At 37.3% G+C, this 26,873-nt stretch overlaps 1 protein-coding gene across 1 annotated transcript in view; it reads right to left on the bottom strand.

Moving 5' to 3' along the window:
- Positions 1-26,873, bottom strand: part of GARNL3 (GTPase activating Rap/RanGAP domain like 3) — a 187,607-nt gene that overhangs the window by 115,725 nt on the left and 45,009 nt on the right. Inside the window, exons 5-6 of the mRNA XM_036750526.1 lie at positions 17,579-17,643; positions 8,523-8,586 (exon numbers count right to left, since the gene is read on the bottom strand). Of these exons, the coding sequence (XP_036606421.1) occupies positions 8,523-8,586; positions 17,579-17,643 (129 nt within the window). The remainder of the gene's footprint in view (positions 1-8,522; positions 8,587-17,578; positions 17,644-26,873) is intronic.

Below are 26,873 nucleotides of genomic sequence, written 5' to 3'. Positions count from 1 at the left end.
CCATTTCCTACCTTTGAGTTTCTTAGAGATTACTTATGGAACAAGGCTCAGCATTATCAAATGTCCAGTGCCACTGGGTAAGCTTTAGGCCTGGAATAGTCTGGCCACAGCTATTTTACAGTTTTACTTTTGGGCTGGTGAGGGAGCACCTATCACTCAAAAAACTTTCAATCTAGTTCGAATAATGAATACTCCATAATTCAGGACCTGTAATGATGGTTATGCCTGTATAGTCACAATGTGTACACAGTCCAGGAAAGAGATTTTTATTTGTAAGACAAGGTGGTCAAATCTGCCTTTCAGCTCCTGAGTCAGATAGGTTTTCACAAAACTATCACTTCCTGATTTTTGTTTTGTAGTTCTAGCACTTTAGGGATTAATTTGTTTCTGTGGTGTGGCTGGCCCTTAAATTTCAAGAAGTGGTTGACAGTAGAAATGGAGTAAGTGCTGGCCTAAAATTGAAAAATCAGCATCCTTTTCTAACCTTTAAATATAAAGATAGATTCTCTTTAACAAAAAATTATTTCATTTAAAATTTCTCAGTACTTAGAGGCAACCTCTCCAGATCTCTTCGAGATCTTTCAACATCCTGGTCACCTTTTTCTGAATTCACTCTAGTTTCTCAAATTCCCTCTTAAAATGAGATAAAAAACAATGTTCTAGAGCAGCACTTCTTAAACTGTGGGTAGCAAGCCACAAAAAAAGTGCTGAAAGTGTCATGAGCAGAAAAAGTTTAAGCAACCCTGTTCTAGAGCAGCCTGACCACGATAGAGAGTTCATTTAAATCAAGACACCTGTACTAATACAGCCTAAAAATATATTAGTAGGGCTTTCTTCTTTAGCCCTATTCTGTTCAACATTTTTAAAAATCAATAACTTTGTGGAATACCATGGACTAAAAAAATTACATTGATGATTTCTCATATTTAAGAAGGAATTCTTATTAATACGTAAAACTAGGACTATTTTATCCAATATATAAAATTGGAAATGTTTTAAATTACAGTGGTGTTCTGGGATGAGACTGAGTAAATGACCATATGCCTGAGAGAGTTGGCTATGTATGTGAGGAGGATGTTGGGAAAGCTAATGAAGATGAAGAAAAAGTTATACGCAGTTATGCTTTAAATGAACACTGAGAACATCTCTTATAATGTCAGGGCACAAGATGTGTACCCATATGTTACAGGACCACCAAAGGCCAACACTAGTAGAACGACAAGTATGAGCATATATAATTTCCCCAGGCTGGCATTTTCCCAATTTGATAGTAGTTTGGTAGTAGCAGTTCCAAGTTTGATGTCCTAGGAGTATAATTTATCTAAGTCTGGGATAATGAATTTTTTAAAAGTGGCTTCTCGCTTTCTTACTCTCTTCTCCTTTACTTTAGGTTTAATTGTTCTCTTAATAATATTTCTGCCTTTCTCAGTTTGACGATTATTGTCCTTGATAAAGATGATGAAAATTAAGTAAAAGTTATGTAGGTCTGCTTTCTAATCTGCTATTGATTAACATTATATCATCATCCTTAACCAGTGAACTGTTCATCTCTTCCTTGTTCGTCATCTGGCTCCAAAGATAGCTTAAAAAGCAAATAAACCTTTTTGATTGATGTCTTTTAGCAATTTTTTTTCACAAGCCTCAATTTATTCTAGGCTTCAAAAGCCTTTCTTTTTACTGGCCTTTTGACAGGTCCACGACAATTTTTTGTGATCATATGTAGTCATATTCCCTTCTCTCTATTTTTGTCCATGTCTTTTGTGAATCTGAGCTCCTCAGGAAGTTTTCTGTGTACCTTTATAAGTTTCTTTACATGCCTCCTCTTCTTTATCAGCATAAATTGTGACAATACAATCTATCCTTGTAGAAACAAAAATGCAATGTGGAACAATCAGAGCCAAATAATGCCTTGGCATTCCATATCCTCTCTGCATGCCTTCAGATATGTTATGCATTCTACCTAGAATCCTTCCTTATTACCTCTGCCTCCTGAAATTCCTAAGCTCCTTCAAAGCTCAGCTCATGTGCCGTTTCCTACATGAAGTCTTCTTTGATCAATGGAAGAAACACTCAGTGGCTCTGGAGTCGGAGGACCTGGGTTCAAATTCTGTTTCTCATGCTAACTTTCTCTGTAACCTTGGGTTAATTACCTAACCTCCCTCACTGAGGGGTTTGGATTATCTGATCTCTGAGGTACAAGCCAACTCTATGTCTATGATCCCATTAGTTTGTTAGCACACTCTTCTTCCTCCTCAAATTATCATTGGTATACTTAGGTGTTATGAACCATCTCTCTAGTAGATTATTAGCTCCCTGAGGCCAGACTGCTTTTTGTTTTGTCTTAGTATCCCTACCACCCAGTACAGTCCCTTAGACACAACAGGTACTTACTAAATGCTTACTGGATTGGAGTAAAGAGTATAATTGTAAAAACAAGTGGCACATATTATGGAAGAATTGGTGTGGATCAGAAATTATCCAAGAAGGCTTCATGGAGGAGTTAGAATTTAAGCTGAGAAATTCCTGCTTAGGTATAGGTTGGACTAAATGACCTCTAAAGTCCTTTCTAATTCTGTGATTCTACTAAAAACTTTTTTTTATAACCACTCATTTTTCTTGAGGTATATACCCTTTTTGGGTTTTTGGCCACAGAGTTGCACCAATTTTTTTCTCTTAACATTTTGGAATCCACTTTATTACAATCTAAGGTACCTATCTGACTACTCCATAGTTCTTCCTTTCTTTGCTATTATAAACTCAAAGAAGACATGATCACTTTGCTAGTTTCTCTTAACAGAATCTAAGATTCAGAGAAAATTATTTTTTTTCTTAGAAAGAAATCTGAATAGCATTTTAACTGATTTTTTTTTTTTTACCACACAGGTTCTGTAACATGAAGCAACAAGAGGCAGATTACAAACTAGAATAGAGACAAGACAAAGTGAGTATTAGGGCCAAAAAAAAAAAGAAGTATTATTGGGACAAAAAAAGAAGTATTATTATTGGGTCTTAACAATAGGAAACGAGCTCAGAGCAGGGTCAGTTTCTCAGGGTGGCACAACTGGTAAATAGTAGAGCGTGGCTTATAGAGTCAAAGTAGGAAGGACTTCAGTGGTCATTTAGTTCAATCCCCTCATTTTACAGATGAGGAAACTGAGATTCAGGGAAATGAAACCACTTGTCCATAGTCAACAGAGCCAGTCAGTGGCAATGCTGTGATCCAAACCCAGGTCTTCTGACCCCAAATCCAAGGCTCTTTTCAGGCACATTTCTGGGTCTCATGTGAGATCTTCTAACTCCAATTCCAATGATCCTTCTGCTATACTAGGATAGTAAGATAAGAGGCAGATGGGACTACCAAGGCTCACTAACCTTGAACATGACTTGATATTTTCTGCCAGGAGCTGAAAGATTGTATTTTCCAGCATTCACTAAAAATGAATAGATGGCTCTGTAGTGAATGATCAAGATATTAAGTAGCAAACATCTTGGTAATAAAGAGCAACCCAGAAATCTGGTGGTTAGAATTCTAAATCAACAACCATATGAACAGCCTCAAATCCAGAAGTAACAAAAACAAACCAAAACAAAACCCATAGCAGCAATACTCCTGAAAGGCGTGAAGATTAAAGCAGATATAATGTCATCACTCTAGCTTTTCACTTTAGTCATGAGTACAAAGCCTAAAGGAACCAGAGAAGGGGTACCAGCAGTTTGGGTGGAGCCTTAATGGAGGAACGGAAAGACATCAACAAAAACTTCGTTACCAGAAGGCAGGGGCGAGTTGCCACGTGCACCGGTAGAGGGAGTACCCAAGCCAAGCCATCAAGTAATAATAATGTGATTACACACAAGAAAACTATTTGATTGTCTCACATATGTAAGAGGTTAACCCTTTAATCTACAACACTCAGGTTATAGAGCAGCGTGTTTCTTTTAAAAATCTTTTGCTGAGTCCTTCATCTAGAAACACCCTAAGTAGATAACACAGAAACAATTGGGAACAAACACAATGGGGACTACATGCCTCCAACTAAAAAAAAAAAGTAGGAAAGTAAAGCCAATGAAGGTTCTTCCAGAATGTAAGAAAAGGCATTGCAGACCTGAAGAAGTTAACAAGAAATAATGGGAATGAAAGTAAGTGGATGAGAAAGTTACACTTAGTAAGTAGCATCCTTATGGCTGTTGGGGGTGGATTTTAAATCAGGTGGCTGTGATGGTTAATTTTTGTCCCCACTTTGACTTTTTGAAAGGGGAGATGAGCTCCAATTTTACAAATAAAGACCTGCCTATAATTCACTGTTACTGTTATTACTAATAACTTACTTTTTTATACAGGACTGTAACATTTACAAGGGGTAGCTGGGTGGCACAGTGGATAGAACTCCGGGTCTGAAGTCAGGAAACATCATCTTCCTGAGTTCAAATCCAGCCTCAGACACTTACTAGCTGTGTGACTCTGGGCAAGTCACTTAACCCTGTTTGCCTTAGTTCCTCATCTTTAAAATGAGCTGGAGAAGTAAATGGCAAACTTCTCCAGTACCTTTGTCAAGAAAACCCCATATGAGATCACAAAGAGTTGGACATGACTGAAACGAATGGACAACAACCACAACAGATTTATAAAGCACTTTCTTTTTACAATAATCCTAGAGATGGTTAACACAAAAATTATTATGCTCATTTTATGAATGATATTGAGGGTAAGACATGCTCAAGACCACAGAGTTAATAAGTATCAGAGCTGGGACCCAAACATAGGTCATCTTTTAACTCTAAGACCAAAGTTCTTTATATTAGTCATTCATCTTGGGATGCATTCCTACAGTAAAATACTCCATTCTGCTGGGAAGTTGTCTAAAACAAGGGCTCAACATGCTTGCTTATCTGAAAGTTAACTATAGTTGAAATGCTGTATACTGTGTGTTAAGTATTAAGTCTTGGACACAGAGAATACTAAAGGGCTTGGGCAATGAGGAATCTGGGTCACAAGGTCAGTGACAACTACATCCTGATAACATCCTTGTAGCTATTTCCTGTCTTTTTGGATATATCTCTATTAGAGGTCATAGAACCCTCCCAGGTAGAGATTGTGAGACCCTGAAAGAAAGGATCTTAGAGTCACCAAGTTTCACTTTTACCTTAACATCTCTAAAATATTCATCCACTCTATGCTTGAATGTCTTTAGTAATCGAGAACTCACTTCCTTCCAAGGAAGCCCTTTCCATTTAGAGACAGCTGTAATTATTAAGAAGTTGTCCCTTATATTCCTCATAAAGACTAAGATATGCCTCGAGATCTTTTTTTCTTCTTTGGTTTCCTTTTCAAGTAGTTCTTTCATCATTTCAAGGAATACTTTATTCTACCTGAAAACCTGGAAAATAAGGAATTCCTCCAGCCCAATTTCTGCTAGCCTATATTTTGTACTTAGAGTATTTCATAGGATCATAGGATATTAGACCTGGAAAAGACCTTAGGGCTCCTCTAGAACAATACCTCAATTTTATAGATGAAGAAACTGAGGGCTAAAGAGATTAAGTGACTTGTTTGAGGTCACATTGGCTGTAAGCTGTAGAGTAAGAATTCTAACTCAAGTCCTCTGACTACATATACAATTTCCTTCTCACTATGTCACCAAATTGCTATGACTTGTCACTTGCAGAAGGACATACAGCATGCTCTCTGCAAACTGATGTCAGTTTCTCCTTGCCCTCTCTTTTATATCTACAGCTCCTGTGGCTAATTCCCATGACAAGCTGCTGGTGGGCCCTGCCTATTTGTCCTGCTAGGGCACACTTACTGGTAGTCCCTGAGCAAGTCTGTCTGTCTGTCTGTCTGTAGGTTGACTGCACCCATTCTGGGACTCGACTAGTCTTTTCTCCCCAATCTGACACTACATTACTCAGCTGGCTTTGATTTGTAATTAGTAGATTCCTCCAAAACTCTAATATAAAGATATACCTTTAGCTAAGATTTAAAGTCTTACCTAGATATCCAGCTTCCTGACACTTATCATTTCTTCTGCTTTCTTCTGTTTCCCTCTTGTCTTGTTACTGCCTCAGTTTTTCCTTAGATTAAGTCCAGTTTTGGTTCTTTGTAATTTCCCCTCCCCCCATTATTCCTAGTTTTTTTTTGCTTTGGATGCAACGGAACAAGTCTAATCTCTGTGTCCTATGGCAGCCCTTCAAATACTTAAAGCTAATAATTATCTTTCTCCTTAAGTCTTCTCTTCACACCTAAATATTATCAAATGAGCTTTCATTATCTTCCTGGCTTCCAGGCTCTCCCTAGTGCTCCTTTGGATGCACTCTGGCTTGTCAAGGTCCTTCATAGAAAGGTGCCCAGAACTAGATATAAAAGACAAGGCCAGACCTTTCAGTGAAATTTATTTTCTATTCAGTTTTGACATGGTGACTTTCTAATACATTTCCCCTTGTATTTGAAGCCAGCTGCTGAAAGGAAAGAAGGGTTTGTGATTATACTTTATGCAGATGATAATGATATTATTTCATTGGTTATTAGTAATAATGGTACTAAAGTCCGAATATTTTAAGTTAAAAAACAACAACAACCAAGAACAGATACATTAGGTAAAGCTTCTCAAAAGAGAAGAACAAAAGCTATAGGCAGAAACTTCCTTTCACTAGAACAGTGGTTCTTCACCTGGAGTCTATGGACCATTCATGAATAGATTTTGTTGAGGGGTCTGTGAACTTCGTTAAAAAATTATGCCTTTATTTTCATTAACCTCTAATTGAAATTTAGAATTTCTTTCAATTATTTGAAAAACATTATTCTGAGAAAGGGTCTATGGGCTTCACCAGACTACCAAAGGGATCCATGACACAAAAAAGGTCAAGAAGCCTTGGACTATAACTGACTGATATAAGATGGATGCTTTCTCCAAGTTGCATAGAAGTATTGCTTGCATCTTTCTCTCTTCTTGGAAAGGAGAATAAGAGGTAAAGATAATTGTGCAGATCAGAAATTAACTGGGAGAACTATCCTCAGAAATGGGTATAGAAGAGAGCAGATCATCAATGATACCTTGACCTACAGTGCCCATACCTATAGCTGAGGGCTAAGTTAACATGGCAAGGGGAATAGGAAAGGAAAGGACTGACAAGAGTTGAAACTAAAGCGGAGGTGGGTGAAAACAGCCAAGTATCTTTCTTGGAAGCAAAGTAGAAGATTAAAAAAGGGAATAAAGGCTGATTAGACTAGGGGAAAGACTTTTTTTTTGCATTTGTAATTGTAATTTTTAAAGTGACATAAAGGGTAAACTTTAAATGTAGTGTTGTTTAAAGTGGCTTAAGTTTTAACTATTTTGAGAAGAGTTTTTTAAAATATAAAAAGTATGGAAATTTATGATGAGTTTCAAATGAGATCTACCATCTTTTATCTGAGAAGGAATACAGCTTGCAACCTTACTAGGTTATGTATATAAGTTGTAGGGGTACTTTTAAAGAAATGAATGTACTCTTTAAGGCTGAAGATGCAAAACAAATATGCTGTGCTAGTTTTCTGATATGCTCAGTGATGTCATGGGGCCCATCATCATTGGACCATAATTCTTTTATCTGAAAGTTCTAGGACATAGTTCCTTGATATCAACTTTAGGTTTCTAGCTGCCACCACCTTTCTTTTCTATACCTTAAACACCCACATGGTCCACAGGAGATAATACAAGACTTTACCTTCTACTTAGTCTTGTCTTGCTCCCTAAGAAGAGTGTATAACCCTCCTTTTAGATATTCTGAATTGTTTTTGGTGTTCTGCATTATTAATAGCACTACAAGGAGATATACTGAAGAAGGTTAGAGTAATAAATCAAAGGAGAGATTTACAAAGGTTTATTTGCCAGACCCAATGTCCATGAACTGGGAGGGAAGCAGGCCTTATTTTTTTCTTATATCATCCTTTTTTACCTTTATCATCCTCTATTTAAAAAAAATTGTCATTTGTTTTGACATCACCTTCATATGCATCCCTACTTTAAAAATATTATCTTTTGATTCAATAAATCCAGTCCTGTCTTGGCTAGAGGTTAGACTAGTTCTTGTCAATGGATGTAGATTGGCAAGGCTATAGATGTCTCAGTTCTTCTAGAATCCCTTGCCTCCAGTTCTTAGCATTAGGTTTGTCCCCATGTATCAGAATTTGTGTATCTTCGACCCCCATTCCCAGGTGAGTCTTCTCTTGTGGTTTTAGCCTGTAAGCAAGTGACAACTGCCTTCTCTACCCTAGATGTCCTACCTAGGAGTCATCTTTAAATCTCTGATCATTTCCTGTCCTTCTCTGAGATCAAGAGATTCACCTCTATACTCAAAAAGGCATCAAAGTAGGACTTTAGTGGAAGCAATAAACATTTAATTAATGAATTAGTCTCATTTGTCTCATGTAATTCAACATCATTTTTCAGTTAAAAAAGATAATTCTCAAGCCAACAATGCTCCTTTTAAGCATATATGTTCCATATATTTCATACACCAATTCTAAAAACTATAAAGTTTTCTTTTACCTTCTGTATCTCAGGATGAAAAATTTCCCTGGGGCCTTTTTCAAACTTGTCCAGATTCATGGCACTGAAATAAAAGGGAAAGAATGAACTTCAATGCAATGTGATAGAACTTTAAGCAATAGTAGCAATTTACTCTTTCTCAGATGAGGTGAATTAGCCTTAAGAAAATAAGTCTGTACAAGGACCTGGAATATCTAGCAAAAAGTTGTAATATTTTAAGTCACATCATCTCTTTCTCAATGTTTTCCTAATGGTATTATTCTAAAATAAGGGTGCAAAGATATGCTGATAAAATGAAATTTAAGATACCAAAATTAGCCAGAAATAATACTACTAAATGTCATAAGCATTGTGGAAAAATGAACACTATATTGCACTGTTGGTGGGATGGGGGTTTTATTGGTAGAGTAATTTGACAATATACTGTAAGACGTGCAAAACTGATAATATCTTTTGACCCAGTAATCCTAATGCAGGAACTATATCTTAAATATATTATTAAAAGGAAAAGGGGACTTTTTACATGTAAAAATATTCACAGCCACTTTATTTTTAACAGTAGAAAAACTGGAAACAACCAACAATTAGGGAATGGCTGAAGAAATTGTGATAGACCAATATAATAGAGCATCTTTGTGCCATAAGAAATGATGTGAAAAAATGAATTATGGAAAAATGCACAAAGTGACAGAGGATAGAAGAATTAGAAAAACTACATACATAACCTCTGTTTAAAAAAATGGCAACAAAACTTTGTAACCACATGGAAAAGATCACAAGAGGACGAAGAATAAATAAAACTATAATTATTTTCTGTTAAAGTTTACATTATTATTAATAAATAATAACAAAGAGTTTAGAATTTATAGTTTTACTTGGATTACAATTCCATATTTTATTTGTTTGTTATGACTTCTATTATATTTATAGTATAAAGGTACATAAGAAGGAGGGAGACAAGGAATGAGCTGGAGCTTCAGGCAGTTGTTAACCTGAGATTCAGTCTCATTTAGTAAAACAGTGACTGAGTACTGTAGGCAACCAGTAGCAAAGTTAATTGAAATTAAGATCTTCAACCATTGTCTCCAGCAACTCCTAGTCCAAAAGACTGCTTCAGGTAAGGCTGTCTTAAGAGAGTCTTTTTAATATAATCTCTGTGAGATTATTTCCTCATTTATAAAATGAAGATTGTGGACTAGATAATCTCTACGGTTTTTTCTAAGTCTAAAATAAATACAAGGGACTGAAATGTAGTAGAGGCATTTATATTGAATATTTCCTTTCATTTAAAGTTTTAAGTTAACAAAAATAAAATCTTTCCCTCGTTCTTGTTGTTGTTTAGTCATGTCAGCAGTGTCTGACTCTTCATGACCCCATTTGGGGTTTTCTTTAGCAAGGATACTGGAGTGGTTTGCTATTTCCTTCTCCAACTCATTTTATAGATGAGGAAACTGAGGCGAACAGGATTAAGTTACTTGTCCAGGGTGACACAGGTAGTAAGTGCCTGGGAACAGATTTGAACTCACGAGGATGAGTCTTCCTGATTCCAAGTCCATCACTCTATCCACTGGGCCACCCTGTTGCCCTGTTCCTTCATTTTACTTGGTACTATATAATTCAGGAATGTACATTTAAAAAGAATTTTCTCTAGCCATACCTAATTTAGCTGCAGATTTTCAGTTCAAAAACTATATAAATTAATCTGTAACTAGATTGTTAACTATATGGTAAAATTCTTTAAGCAGTGGTTAAAGGTTTATCTAAGGAAGCTGTATTTAAGGAGACAAGGGAAGGAACACAAATTGTGTGACCCTGGGCAGGTCTCTTAAACTCCAACTTCTCCAAGTCTTACCAAATAGATAAAATGATAACAAATTGAAGAAGAGAACTTTTAGAGCAATCAGAAAACTGCATGCAGACTAGAACACATGGATGACATTTTAACTACTTATTCCAATAACATGTCCTAATCTTCATGCTAGTAGTTTGAGGTTTGGAAGGCATTACTTTACCTGTGATACTGTACATATTTTCCTTTTTTCTGTAATACATGTCCACTGCTACAATATCACAGGTTGTAACAAATCATAAAGTTTGTACATCCTTTTTCTAGGGAAATTAAGAGCCAGTAGATGCTACAATTTCAAGAGTTAGGGGTGAATTGTTGATATCCTAGGAACTCTTGAGTAGTAGCAGCAGGACTAAGATAGAGCTAAGAAGGGAAAGGTGTGACAGGTACCTGAGTTTTTTCTCTCTCTTTCCTAGGAAGGACCAGTTATATTGGTTTGGAAAAGCTTTTGCTGGTATCACAGTTACTATTTTAACCAGTAAAAAAGAACTTGGTAAAATGGCAATGATGGAAACCCTAACTTTGTTAGGATGTGCTGACCACAAGATCTTAGAGAGCTAAGGTAGGAAACGCTGGCTACAATGTATCTCAAACTCTAGCAGTTAGGAAAGTAAACTGGTGAAAGACAGATCAAAGTGGTTAACAGGAGCTGAAACCAAGGCTAACTGAGGAGATGGTAAGAGAGTACCTAGTTGTATATGTGACTGCTGGGTAACTGTCAGTTATACTTGAAAGACTGAGTAGAACTAGAGAGATGCTTCAGCATTGGAGAAGAGCAAATTTTAGGTTTTTAAGAAAGGAAGAAGGTGGAATCTTTAAACTATAGACTAGTGATATTGATTTTGATTTCTGCCAAAATTTTAAAATATCAAAGTTAAAGTTTGTGACTAGAAAGAGCAGCAGTGATCACCAAGAACTAACATGGCTTCGTCAAAAACAGGTCACGTCAGACTAATGTCATTTCATTTTTTTTGATAGGATAGACAAAAGGGAATGGAATAGATAAAAATACTTTTTTTCTTGGCAGAGTATCTGGTGAAGTCTTTCCTATTGCTACTGTAGACAAGATGGAGAGATGTGAGCTACAAGAGAGTACATTTAGGTTGATTCAGAACTGCTTGGCTAACCAAGCTCAGAGTATTCACTAACACATTAGTGTTATCTAAGAGGTAGGCCTCCAGTAGAGACCCAAAGGATCTGCCTTTGAGCTGTGTTGTTTAATATTTACATGAATGAACTAGATAAAGACACAGATCGCATTTTTATCAAATTTGTGAAAGGTAAGATGCTAGAGAAGATAGCTAGCATACTAGGTGATAGACAGATGAATAGATAGGTAGATAGAAAAAGCATTTATTAAGCACTTATTATATGCCAGATAGAGTGTTAATTGCTGGGTATATACATATGAGCAAGATACTCTCTGCCTTATGGGTGGTGTTAGTGGTATACACATGGGGCAGCGTGGTCTGGAGATGGCCAGGAAGTGAGGTAAAGGCCTGGATCTAGGCAAGATAAGACAAAATTCTCACTTATCAGGGCCCTGGGTAGTTCCAAGGACAGAGTTCAAATTTCTAGTGGGGATGACAGCTGGAGTTAAGGCAATATGGTCTAGAAATAGCTACAAAGTCCAAGTCTGAAAAACATCTCAACAGGCCACAGTAGTGGGCTAAATTGGTTAAGATACAATCTAGTAGTGATAAGTACAAATTCTTACACTTGAATGGAAAGAATTTATTGTACTGGTATAAATTCAAACTATATGATAAAAAGATCTGGGGATTTTAGAACTCAGTATGTGCAGAGTGTGATAGGACAGCCAAAAAAGCTTATGTTACCTTAGGCTACATTAAAATGGGAATTGAACTTAGCCTACGAGAGATAACAATCCCATCTGTGGTCTTTTCCCTGGTCAGTCCACTTCTGGAATACTGTGTTGAGCTCTGGAAGTAAGGACAAGGTGGAACATGTCCAGAAGACAGCAACCAGCATTCAGCTCAATAAACATTTAATGAGCACTTGTTATACATAAGGAACTGCACCACGGTGAGGGGACTGGACACTCTGACACACGAGGACTGACCAGATGAATTGGGAATGGGTGGTTTAGAGAAAAGAAAACTTAGTGAAGACCTGACAACTATCATGTGGAAGAGAATTTGACCTCTGAGGATAGAGCCATGTATGAATGTTAGAGTATCAGGTTTATATCTGAGGTAAGGAAAACACTTTCTAAGAATTAGAGATGCCCCAAAGTGCCATGGGCTTCCTTGAGAGGTAGGGGCTTGCCATGAAGTGTAGGTATCTAAGTGGACTTTCGATAATTACTTTTTGGCCACCTCACACCTATTAAATTGCTTAATATGACAGAAAAGGAAAATAATACATGTTAGAGGGGATGTGGGAAAATTAGGACACTAATATACTGTTGGTGGAATTGTGGACTGATCTAATCATTCTGGAAAGTAATTTGGAACTATGCCCAAAGGGCTATAAAACTGTGCATACTAATACCATGACTAGGTCTATAACCCAAAGAGATTTTTTAAAAAAAGGGAAAAGGACCTACACGTACAAAAGGACCTACATGTACAAAAATATTTACAGCAGCTCTTTCTGTGGTGGCAAAGAACTGGAAATTGAGGGGATGCCCATCAATTGGGGAATGGCTGAACAAGTTGTACTATATGTCTGTGAAGGAGTACTATTGTGCTATAAGGAATGATAAGCAGGATGGTTTCAGAGAAACCTGGAAAGATCTACATGAACTGATGGTTGTGTAACGTGACGTGAATAGAACCAGGAGAACACTGTACACAGTAATAGCAATACTGGACGATCAACTGTAAATAACAGCTCTTCTCAACCATATAATGATCCAAGAGAGTTCCAAAGGACTCATGATGTAAAATGCTACCCACATCTAGAGAAAGAACTGATGGAGTCAATGAGGACTGAAGTACACCATTTCACTTTTTTTTTCATGTTTTTTTTTTGTCTGAGTCTTCTTTTATAACATGACTAATATGGAAACATGTTTTGTTTTAATTTTATAAACATTTTATAATCTATATAAAACTGTTTACCATGTCAGAGAGGGAGAATGGGTGGGAGGGGGAGGAGGGGGAGGGAAGGACAGTGTTTGTTAAAGATTGTCTTTACATGTGATTGGAAAAAATAAAATATTGTTAAAATAATTAGTTTTGGGGAATATAGGAGAGGAGATTCTTATTCAAGTATGGACTGGGCTTTTACCCTAGTTTGGAATGCCCTCTCTCTTAGGTTCCTACTTTAGAATCCTTGACTTCAAGGCAATTCAAATGCCATTTCTGCCAGGATGCTTTCCCTGTCCCCAGTGGCTAGTGCCACCTCTTCTAAGGTTACCTTCCTTCTACTCTGTATTTATCTTGTATGTCTGATTTATATGCTTTCTCCTCCAATAAAATGATAGCTCTTTGAGGACAAGGATCGTTTATGCTCGTTTGTCTGCAAAGCACTTAGCTGAGTGCCTGGCACATAGTAAGCACTTAATGAATACTTGCTGATTGACTGATTGGACTGGATGTTTTTCATTGTCACATACCAGTGATTCTGTGAGATTTGAAAGAATTTAGGTTAAAGACAGTTAAGATACTATGACATGAATCTCCAATGATCTGGGTAAAGATTCCGAAGTCTGAAATCCTGATGACACAAATGCAAATAATTCTGATGAGAAAAAAAGGGAAAAAGTATCTAAAGAGATTGAAGTGGCTTACAGGGAGTTCTGTGATGAGCTCATTTTTTTTAAAGCACACACAAAAGATAACAGTAAAGGAAGATAACAGAGGCTGAATATAAAAGAGTGTCATTGTCCTTTAATCTTACCACCAGGAAGACCAAGACTTAGGAAAAAGTCAAAGGATGCATGAAACAATGGAAAAAGCCTTGGATCTGGAGTTAGGGGACTATATTTGAAGCCTAGATCTCCCACTTACTGTCTGTATGATGTTGTAAGACTCATTTCTCTTGGAATCAGTTTTTTCATCTATAAAATGTGGGGGTGTTCCTAAGTCTGGACACATAGGCAAAAATGCATATTTTTAAGAAATGAAATGAGTGAAATTTTCAACAACATTTTATTTAATTGGAATATTAACAAATAAAATCTTCAATATGACTTCCATCATTTGTGATGCAAAGGTTGATGCTCTTTGCAAGATTCATGTAAACTTGATGCAATAACTCCACATTGCCATTGATTTTTAGCACATTCACTCTTTATACGTTCAATCAAGTGTGTTGCATCTGTGATTTTCATTGAGTACACCTTCTTCTTTAGCATACCCCAGAAAAAGAAGTCAAGGGGGCTAAGGTCTGTTAATATTCCAAATATGTATTTTTGCCTATGTGTCCAGACTTTAGGGACACCCTGTAGAAGACTTTCCAGCTCTAAATCTGTCATCTTAAGATAATTAAAAGGCCCACTTATGGGGCTGAGAAATGTGAAGATGAGGAAATTAGCATTAGGCTTTGTGAATGTGTTGACTGTCATGTCTATTCTCATATACTTTTGACAAGACATGAGGATATGGAGATTAGAAGCACATTGGGTCCTTGTTAGGCAGGGCAGAGCCCCAGCCAGATGGATTCATAGTTAGAGGAAATCAACTAGAACTGAGAAGACATGAATTCTAATCTAGGCTCTGCCATTAACTTAGTGTACTCAAATTTGCTGATGACATAAAATTAGAAAGAATAACTGACAAGCTGAATCCAGAGCCCAGAAGATTTTTATAGTACAGAAAAATGGAACAAACCTAATTAAGATGAAATTTAATAGAGAAAAATACAAAATCCCATACTTGGTTTTAAAAATTAAACTGCACACATACAAAATGGGAGAGACATAGTGAAATTGGAGTTTGTATGAAAGTGGGCTTCAAGTTCAGTATGAGTCAATTGTGCGGCATAGAAGCCATAAAATCTAATATGATCTTAGGCTGTGCTATTTAAAAGTACAGTGTCAAGAAAGAGATGGTAGCTGCTCTGTACCTTGCCCAATATCTGGAAGAATGTCAAATCAAATAGAGAGTGGATTTAGTCTGCTTTATGCCCAGAAGACAAAACCAACAGGTGGAAATTTCAGAAAGGCATAAATCAATTCAACACAATAACTTCCTAAGAGTTAGGGTTGTCCAGAAGTGAAACAGTCTTCCTGCAAAGGTTGAACTTCCCCAATGGAGCAGAGGCCAGGTGATACCAAGGGTGCTGAAGAGCAGATTCCTGCTTTCAGCAGGAGTTGGTCTAGATGACCATTCTAGTCCCTTCCAATTCTAAGGTTCTTGGTGAATTTGGAGTTAAAGGAGTTGCCCCAAACACAGATTGGGGACAGGAATGCAGGGTTTGGTGGAGGGGTCTTAATAAGATGATTACATTTGTGTACATCTGCCCTACTACCTCAAACTACCTTTGTCCAAGGAATGTTATCTGGAGAACCAGGAAACAGTACATTTGCTAATTTAATGATGCTATAATGATGTTTCATTACCGCCTTCGTACCCACAATATCTAATATGCTACATCCATTTAGTAAGTGTCTTCTGAACTGAAGTGACTATGACATGCTGGGTTGTCTAGTAACTATGTGGGAGTACACCTGTCTCCTCTGCCAACATGATCCATTAAGAGTTCATTTGGATTCTATAGGGAAACCATCCTTCCTAACTTCCAGCCCCCTCCTGTTTCATCCTAATCCAAAGTTGATCCAAGCACTAAGTCTTCAGTATATTTGTCTTCTGTGACATGAATTTCTGGAGTTATCCATTGAAAATATATGTGTAAGTGAAATCTATTTAAAAAATCTCAAGCATATTCTTCACCTGACTAATAATAATCCTGCCTCTACTCCCAGCCCCTGAGAAGGGGGTAGCAAAGCCTCCCCAACTAGGAATCTAGTTGTTCAGTTGTTTTAGACGTGTCCAGCTCTTCATATATGGACACGTCTAAAACAACTGAACAACAAAAACAACAATGACGACCTCTAAGTTTCCTTCTAACCCTGGAATTCTATTACTCTATTTAGCTGACTTTCATATAGACCTGTAAGGTCTGCAAAATGTTTTAAAAACAAACATTCTCTCATTTGCTTTTATAGCTACCCTGTGAAGGAAGTACTATTAAATAGGTAGGTAGTGAAGTAGATAGAGTGTGGGAGTTGGAATCAGGAAGACCTGAGTTTGAATTCTGCCTTAGACACATAATAGCTGTGTGACTCTGGGCAAGTCACTCTCTATGCTTCGGCTTCCTCGTTTATAAAATGGGCATAAAAACAGCACCTACCTCACCACATTGTTGTGGGGATCAAATGAGCTAACACACCCACATACGTGGAAAGCATTTTGTAAACCTTAAAACACTATGTAAATGTGAGCTACTGTTATTACTAATCTTATCGTTTCCATTTTTTTCATGAGGAAACTATAGTTTAAGGGGATATCACACAACTAGCTACGTATGGGAAATAGCATTGAAAACTAGGCCTTTCCAGACTCCAAACTGAGCTGCAATATATTGGTAGCAGTGCCTGAGAAAGTACAAGGACAGAAATATACCAGCAAATACAGCATTTACTTTAAAATATATACGAATAAGAAAGTAGTAACAGAGTTACCACTAGATACCACATTTTCATTTCTTTGCCAGAAATTTCTTAAACACAAGGAGAGAGATAAGAGGAGAGGGAAAGGGAAAGTCAGACAAACATACAGAAAGACAGATACTGAGACAGACAGACAGAGCATACACACAGAGAGACAGAGACAGAGAGAGAGGTGGGGGGGTAGAGGGAGAGGGCAGTCCTTAAGATACTGAGGATGCCATGCCTCAAAATGTCTCATTTCTTTTCAAAGTGGGGTTCATATATAGATATACCATATATATATATATATATACATATACACACACACACACACACACACACACACACATATATATATATATATATACATATATACATATATAGAAGAGAAGAGCTAGAAGGCATATGCTTTTATGATTCCAAAGGCAGATATTTGGATCAGAGAGGGTGAGGAAGAGAAAGAAAGGGAGAAAGGAAAAGCAGGAAACAGGCAAGGGAGAGGGAAACAGGGACAGAAGAAGAGGAAGAAGAATATAAAGAAGAACTGAAAACTTCTGGTAACTTTTTTTTTCATTTGTGAGTACTCACCTTAAAATGGATTTCACTGAGAGTGTCTTTGTGGGACTGTAGGGGAGGCATATTTTCTGGGTACCCTGTAAAGATAAAACACCAACACAGGATGAAGCCAAACTAGTTGTTTCTCATTTAAAGCCCTCCCTTGCTGTCTGGAATTCCCAGTGCCTGAGTCTCACAGAAATGAAATACAGAAATGGAGATACTGAAAATCCCATGGCTCAAGAGTTCTTATTTCTTTTCAAAAGGGTACATACATATGTGGAAGAAAAGAACTAGAAGGCATATGCTTTTATGATTCTAAAGGCAGATATTTTAATTAGACAATAAGGCAGTTTGGGTAAAGAAACAAGAAGCTAATCTATTCCTTATTCCCTGTGTCCATCACACAAAGCAAATAAATGTCCAAGCCATTTGGGCTATCTAATTACCTATTGCCCAATGATCTCCAGAAATATACTCCTCAGGACTTGATTATAAAATGTATTTGGAATACACATACATACATACATACATACCTGTATATGTAATATATATGTATGTACACATACACAAACTTTACCTGGGATATAATACATTTATAATTGTTTTTTATTTTAACAATGAAAAAAATTTGTTTTCAAATACCAAATTCTAACACACTTTCATTTCTTTGTCAGCAATTTCTTAAACACAAGGAGAGAGATAGGGAAAAGGAGAGGGAGAGAGTCAGACAGACAAACATACAGAAAGACCGAGAGACCGGGACAGACAGAGAGAAACACAGAGAGAGAGGTGGGGGGCAGGCAGAGGGAGAGGGCAGTCTTTAGGATACTGAGGATGCCATGGCCCAAGATTTCTCATTTCTTTTCAAAGGGGTTCATACGTATATAGAAGAGAAGAACTAGAAAGAATATGTTTTATGATTCCAAAGGCAGATATTTGGATCAGAGAGAGGGAAGAAAAGAGAGAAAGGGAGAGAGGAAAAAAGGTAAGAAAGAAAGAGAGAGAGGGAGAGGGAAATAGGGACAGAAGAGGAAGGAGGAGGAGGAAGAGGAGAGACAGAGAGAGAAAGAGAGAGAGACAGAGATAGCTCACACACACTAGTTAAGACTTCTTTATGGCCAAATCACTGGCAGGGATCATATGTGCAGGGGGCTTTTCCTATGAATTATCATTTCATGCCCATTGTATTGTGTATTTCCCCTGGGGAAGTTTAGTAAACTCACTTTGGACTTTCTAATCCCAATGATACACAACTACTGGATATCTATGTGAAAAATGTTCTTTCCCTGGCACCATTCCTTGTTTCTATTCCCATCCTAACTCAGCCCTATCCCTCCCAAGTCTCCAAACAGTGTTACCCTTCCCTTCCTCTGTGCCTTCTAGCTGCCAATTCTATTGTTTACCAGTTTCCCTTTATTCTAGAGTTGATCTTTTCCTCCTGCACTCCTTCCATCTTTTGGACTCATGGAGACCTGGCTCCCAGCTCCCCCCAAGGAAATACTGCATCTTTGACCTTTCTTTTTCATCTACTCATCTGGGAGCACCTTCTCTCATGGTCTTTGAAACACAGGGCCAGAAGGAGGAGCAGGCATACTTCTTGCCGCTTCCAGACCACCTCACTACCATTGTCACTGAGCAATCTATGCTCCTTTGAAATTGCTCCGCCCAGATCATCATATCCAGATCCTGGTGGCAGTTATCTACCAGCCCTCAAGTCATGGGTGCTTCACTCCCATAGACTTCTGGAGCTCAGAGTCATGTCCATACCAGGAGGATGACAGACAGGAGATGGACAGTCTGAGAGTTGAGTTGGCATTTTTGAAATATTAAAAGAACTGGAAGAAGGACTCTAGCATTTAGTGGCTCCTCCTAGGCAGCTAGGTAGCAAAGTGGCTAGAGTGCTGGGCCTGGAAGACCTGAGTTGAAATCCAGTCTCAGACACTTACTAGCTGCATAATCCTGGGCAAATCACTTAACCTTTGCTTGCCTCAGTTTCCTCAACTGAAAAATGAGAATAATAATAGCACCTACCTCGAAGGGTTGTTTTGAGGATCAAAATGAGATAATATTTGTAAAAAACCAAAATGCACCAAGCACAGTGCCTGAAGCACTATACGAATGCCCATTCCCTTTCCCCAGCCTCTTCTCAACTTCTTCAGTACCTGCTCAAAGTCATCCTCTTCCTCTCCATCCCAGCCCATAAGCTTGAAGACCCCAGTCTACTTTCAAATACCTTAATCTCCCAGTTTATTAACCTCCTCAACTCCCATGACCTACATTTTCGCATCAGTTCAGTTGCACATGGATGGTCATATACTTAATCTAATTATCCCCCATAAGTGTTGCCTTCTATGCTCAAGTACTCTAAAATTATCTTGTCTGACCTTAAACTCCTTTCCTTCTATTTTTCTCTACGACTCACTCTTCTAAAACTATTCTTTGTCCAAACTGTGACTTCTAATTTCTCCATCCCTCAATACTTTCCATGGCCATAACTCCTATTTTGGCTGTCCCAATCTTGAACCCTTATTTAACAAGTTCAACTGTATACTGTCTTCCACGTTCAAAACTCTTGACCTCTTTCATCACTCTGGCTTTGCCAAGCATCATCCCAGAATTACCCCCACTATCTGCTTTTTCCACTTTTACAGGCTGCATGCCATATAGTGCTGGACTAAGTCACACAACCATCCTAAGTCCACTCAATCTTTTTGTTATCTAAACTGTGTCCTTGCTGAATCAAGGCATCATTTTATTCTTCCTTAATTGATTCTCCATGAACTCCCTACAGAGGCTGTTCCCAATTTTTTCTATTCTTTTTAAGCCTCCCACAGTACTCCCTCCTCCTTTCTCAGCAGATGACCTTGTGCCTCATACATTATTGAGAAAATTGATGCCATTCACCAGGAGCTCGCTCTTTTCCTCTATTTTACATCTCAAAACCCTTTAACATCATTTCCCACCCTCACCCCCTGTGCTTCAGTCTCTGACAATAATGCATCTTTTCACCAAAGTCAAATTTTCTACTTATACCCTTGAATCCACCCCTCATGTCTCTTCCCGCAGCTCACTCCACAATCATCCCCTCTGGTCTCCAATTTAAATAAAAATCAAACATGTTCTTGGTATCTTTTGTTTTTACATTACTTTTATTTCCCAATATAGTTCTCTCCACCCCAAAAGTCATCCCTCAGAACAAAGAATAAAAGAGGATAAAAAATCGTTCAGCAAAATTAACCAGCGCATTGACTAAATCTAATAGCTTATATAGTGTTCCACACCTACAGTCCCTCACCAATTTTTGCTTTCATTTTTACTTTCTCTGTCCATCTACTGGCTCCTTCCTGCTACCTACAAGCATCCTCAATTCTCTCCATGCTTAAAAAAATCTTCACTTGACCTTGATATCCTATGGTTCTCTATTTTTATAGTCAAACTCTAAGTCAAATCAACAAACATTTATTAAGTGCCTACTATGTTCCAGGCATTGTGCTAAGTACTAGAGATACAAAGAAAGGCAAACATTCCTGCTTTCAAGGAGCTCCTAATCTAATGGGGGAGAGGGGTACAGCATACAAACAACTATGTACAAATAAAACATATATACAGGATAAACTGGATAAAATAAACAAGGAAGGAAACAAGCATTTATTAAATGCCTACTATGTTCCAGGCATTGTGCTAAACACTTTATAAATATTATCTCACATGAGTCTCAAAACAACTTTGGGAGGTAGTTATTATTTTAATCCCCATTTTACACCTGAGGAACCTAAGGCAAATAGAAGCTAAGTGGCTTGCCCAGGGTTATACAGCTAGTAAGTGCCTAAAACCTGATTTGAACTCAGGTCTTCCTAACTCTAGGCTTAGCACTCTATCCATTGTGCAATCTAGGTACCTCTGGGGGAAGGCATTAGCATGGAAGGTGATTTTGCAGAAAGTGGGATCTTAGCAGAGACTTGAAGAAAGCCAAGGGAGCCTGGAAGTGGAGATCAGGAGGGAAAGAATTCCAGGTATGATGGAAAGCCAGTGAGAATGCACAGAAATGGGAGATGGAGAAGAGGCCAATGTCACTGAGACCTGGACTAAAAAGGAAGGAGGGAGCCAGATAGGAAGGGCTTTGTATGTCAAACAGAGAATTTTATAGTCTATGGTGGAGGTGATAGGGAGCGCCTAGAGTTTATTAAATAGTCAGAAGTTAGAAGTGGAGCTGAGAAAGGAGTGTGGCTAGCTTGGACACTTCCTTAAATGGAGGTTCTGGAAAGTCAGTCACCAATCAGAGGACAGGGGCAGAGGTATCTAAGGCACCTAAATGGAGCAGTCAATAGAGTGCTGGATTTGGAGTCAGAAGACTTGAGTTCAAATACCGCCTTAGGAACTTACCTGCTGTGTTACCCTGGACAAGTCACTTAACTACTTTGTGCCTTAATTTCCTCATCTGCAAAATGGGGATAATAATAGCACCTTCCTCACAGGATCGTTGTGAGGATCAAAAGAGATAATCAATGCAAAGTGCTTTGCAAATCTTAAAGTACTCTATAAATGCTACCTATCATCATCATTACTATTCGAGAGTTAGAAGGCTCCTGGGGTGGAGGTGGAGACATCTAGAGAACTGGGAATGTGGTAAAATCTTCAGACTTTCCATTTGAGGAAATACTCAAGCTCCCTCTTGTCCCCCTACTCCTTTTCAGTTTGCTTTGTTTATGTGGTGTCAGAGGTGGTCTCTTTTTGCTTATGTATGCATTCACAGTACTTAGCACAGTCCCTGGCACGTAGTAAATGTTTAATAAATGTGATCTCTATACACTGGGATGGGCAATGGACCCTAATCAGGTTAACAGTAAACAGTGAAAAGAAGTAACACCTAGAAGAGGGGCTATGGGAGAATGGGTGGGGCTACAAAGGAAGGAGACAGAACAGAGATAAAGGCAGCAGTCTGGAGGGGGTCCTGCTGGAGAACACTCCCATGGGGGGAGAAGGATCTTCTATAATGGGTGATAGGGACCATACAATGGACATAATCTGCAGATACTTGGTGTTAAAAAAAAAAAACAAAGCAAAACAGAAAAGCTACAACTCTGAGAAAGTTGTACCTCCATGGACAGCATCCTGATTCAGAAAAAAGCAAACTGGGGCTCTTGCAGGCAACCCAGAGAGGAAATTTCATGGCAAATAGGAAGGAAAATTATCATGGGAATGGCAGGGAGTGGTAGTGAACTGCATAATTAGGACACAGGAAAATTTCTATCATGGAGCAATACTTCTATCCTCTCTAGTTCTGGAAGGAATTGATACTTCTAAGAGTGATACTTAGAGATAAAAAGGGGACAGTTGAACAAGATCTACAAGGCAACGACACAGAAACCATTTACAAGATAGAATGCAACATAGGTACTTTAGAAACTTTAATTCCATGAAGAAAAGAGACTAAAAAAGAAATAAGTATAAGTACGATAAATCAAAGAATAAATATGTCTAGAGTAGACATAAAGGGAAGAGAATTAATGAAGTGAAAGGGAAAGAAATCATTTTTTTTTGAAAAAGGCAATGAAAATTTTAAAAAAAGGTCCCTAACCAAAAAAAAAAAAAGTAGTTGAAGGGGAGTAGAAGAAGGGAGGTTTTATTTATGTATTTAACTGGGAAAGAAGAAAGAAGGGAAGAATTAAGTAGCTAGCTAAAAGCAAGAAATGAAAAGAAGTTAATAAGTTGAGTAAAACTCTAAAATTAAGGAAAGTAGTGATAAATGGGGGAGAGAGGGAAAGACAGTGTATGGGAACAGAGTTTTCTTAAAGTAGTCTAAACAAGAATAACCGAAGAGACAGTGTGTTGTCTTCAAATTGGAAGAAGAGCCAAAAAAAAAAAATCCAATTCAGAAAAAATATTAGAGAAAAATGGAGGAAAATGTAAACCAAATTCTTATAATTTCAAATGTAAATATATTAATCAATCCAATGAATAAGAGTGACAGAGTGGGTAAGAAAACAAAATCCTACAATCTGTTCCTTACAAAAACATACCTAAAAAGCAAAGACATATACAGAAGAAAAATGAGGAAATGCAACAAAATTTACTATGCATTGGATGCATCCAAACATATCCACACTATTAGATAAAACATAAATTCACATTAAAAGAGATAAATGAGGAAATTACAATATGTTGAAAGGAACCAAACAATAAGCCAATATCAATACTAAACTTATATTCTCCACCTAAATTCAAAAAGGCAAAAATTAACTGAATTACAAGAAGACCCAGAAAGTAATACAATAATAACAGTAGATTTTTAATGTCTCTCAGTTTTAGATAAATCTAACATGAAGAAAAACAAAAGAATTCAACAAATACTTGAGAAACTAGAACTAAAAGAGACCTCTTCTAAATGGGTTTGCGAAAATATATATACATGCATATATATGTATATACATATATATGTATATATATACATATGTATATGTGTGTGTGTATGTATATATATATATATATACACACACACACACACACACACACACACACACACACACATATTTTTCTCAGTACCACATGGAACTTGTAGAAGAATTGACTATATTAAGGCAAAGAAATGTTACAGATAAATATAAAAAGGCAGAAATAGTAAATACATCCTTTACAGACCATAAAACACAGATATATTAGTCAGTTCGGGAAGAACAAATGAAAGACAGAGACTGAGATGGAGACTTAATAAAATTCTAAATAATGAGCAAATCAAAGAAGAAGTCATAGAAATAATAATTATATGAAAGAAAATAGTGATGGTTAAAGAGGTAAAGTGACTGTTGAACCGAAGCATATTGGTGACTTGTCCTTTGACTTTGTTAGCCCTATCTTCCATTAAGCCATGAAAAATGCCCCAATCAATGAGACTAAACACTATGTTGGCAAAAGTCATTCTGATGCCAAGAAGAAATTAATTTATATGAAGATGATCATTAGGTAAGGTCTTTATTTTGCTATTTAAAAACAACATATTGGAATGTATACAATTACATATTTTGTTATGATTAAAGCTACAAGAGACCTCAGATACTATCATTACACAAAATATTTTTGGAATGTCCCTTCTGAAAGCCTTAAGTGACTGTGGCATATTCTTCTAATTGACTTCATTGGTTCCACTTCTTTATCCCTTAAAAATGAATTTTATTTTCAGTAACAGGCAAAAATTACCTTTTTTTTTTAAAAGAAAAATGAAAAGAACATTGAAAGAGCCACTCTTCAATTGCTAAATGATCAAAAGATATGAACAGTTTTCAGATGAAGTAATCAAAGCTATCTATAGCCATATGAAAAAAATACTCTCACTATGTAAATTTATTAAAAATCATTATTTATTTATTTAATATTTTTAGTTTTCAGCATTAATTTTTACAAGAGTTTGAATTACAAATTTTCTCCCCATTTCTACCCTCCCCCCCACTCCAAGATGGCATATATTCTGATTGCCCCGTTCCCCAGTCAGCCCTCCCTTCTGTCACCCCACTCCCCCCCATCCCCTTTCCCCTTACTTTCTTGTAGGGCAAGATAGATTTCTATGCCCCATTGCCTGTATATCTAATTTCCTACTTGCACGCAAAAACTTTTTTTTTCAACATCTTCTTTTAAAACTTTGAGTTCCAAATTCTCTCCCCTCTTCCCTCCCCACCCACCCTCCTTAAGAAGGCAAGCAATTCCACATAGGTTACATGTGTATCATTACGCAAAACCCTTCCACAATACTCATGTTGTGAAAGACTATCTATATTTTGCTCCTTCCTATCCTATCCCCCTTTATTCAATTTTCTCCCTTGACCCTGTCCCTTTTCAAAAGTGTTTGCCTCCTCTCCCTATCTGCCCTCCCTTCTATCATCCCCCCTTTTTTATCTCCTTCCTCCTTCTTTCCTGTGGGGTAAGATACCCAACTGAGTGTGTATGTTATTCCCTCCTCAGGTCAAATCTGATGAGAGCAAGATTCACTCATTCCCCCTCACCTGCCCCCTCTTCCCTCCCAATAGAACTGCTTTTTTTTTTGCCACTTTTATGTGAGATAATTTACCCCATTCTATCTCTCCCTTTCTCCCTCTCTCAATATATTCCTCTCTCATCCCTTAATTTGATTTTATTTTTTTTAAATACCATCCCTTCATATTCAACTCACCCTGTGCCCTCTGTCTCTCTCTCCATATATATTCCCTTCAGCTACCCTAATACTGAGGTCTCATGAATTATACACATCATCTTTCCATGTAGGAATGTAAACAAAAAGTTCAACTTTATTAAGTTCCTTATGATTTCTCTTTCTTGTTTACCTTTTCATGCTTCTCTTGATTCTTGTGTTTGAAAGTCAAATTTTCTATTCAGCTCTGGTCTTTTCACTGAGAAAGCTTGAAAGTCCTCTATTTTATTGAAATTCCATATTTTGCCTTGGAGCATGATACTCAGTTTTGCTGGGTAGGTGATTCTTGGTTTTAATCCTAGCTCCATTGACCTCCAGAATATCGTATTCCAAGCCCTTTGATCCTTTAATGTAGAAGCTGCTAGATCTTGTGTTTTTCTGATTGTGTTTCCACAATACTCAAATTGTTTCTTTCTGGTTGCTTGCAGTATTTTGTCCTTGATCTGGGAGCTCTGGAATTTGGTGACAATATTCCTAGGAGTTTTCTTTTTGGGATCTTTTTCAGGAGGTGATTGGTAGATTTTTTCAATTTCTATTTTACCCTCTGGCTCTAGAATATCAGGGCAGTTCTCCTTGAAAATTTCTTCAAAGATGATATCTAGGCTCTTTTTTTTGATCATGGCTTTCAGGTAGTCCAATAATTTTTAAATTATCTCTCCTGGATCTATTTTCCAGGTCAGTGGTTTTTCCAATGAGATATTCCACAATGTCTTCCACTTTTTCATTCCTTTGGTTCTGTTTTATAATATCTTGATTTCTCATCAAGTCACTAGCTTCCACTTGCTCCAATCTAATTTTTAAGGTAGTATTTTCTTCAGTGGTCTTTTGGACCTCCATTTCCATTTGGCTAATTCTGCCTTTCAAGGCATTCTTCTCCTCATTGGCTTTTTCGAGCTCTTTTGACATTTGAGTTAGTCTATTTTTTAAGGTGTTATTTTCTTCAGTATTTTTTGGTTCTCCTTTAGCAAGTCATTGACTTGTTTTTCATGGTTTTCTCACATCCTTCTCATTTCTCTTCCCAATTTTTCCTCTACTTCTCTAACTTGCTTTTCCAAATCCTTTTTGAGCTCTTCCATGGCCTGAGACCAGTTCATGTTTTTCCTGGAGGCTTTTGTTGTAGGCTTTTTGACTTTGTTGACTTCTTCT

Source organism: Trichosurus vulpecula, chromosome 3, assembly GCF_011100635.1.
Source record: "Trichosurus vulpecula isolate mTriVul1 chromosome 3, mTriVul1.pri, whole genome shotgun sequence".
Classification (NCBI taxonomy): Eukaryota; Metazoa; Chordata; class Mammalia; order Diprotodontia; family Phalangeridae; genus Trichosurus; species Trichosurus vulpecula.
The sequence above is the reverse complement of the archived record's forward strand: the minus strand, read 5'-3'. Positions and strand labels throughout refer to the sequence as shown.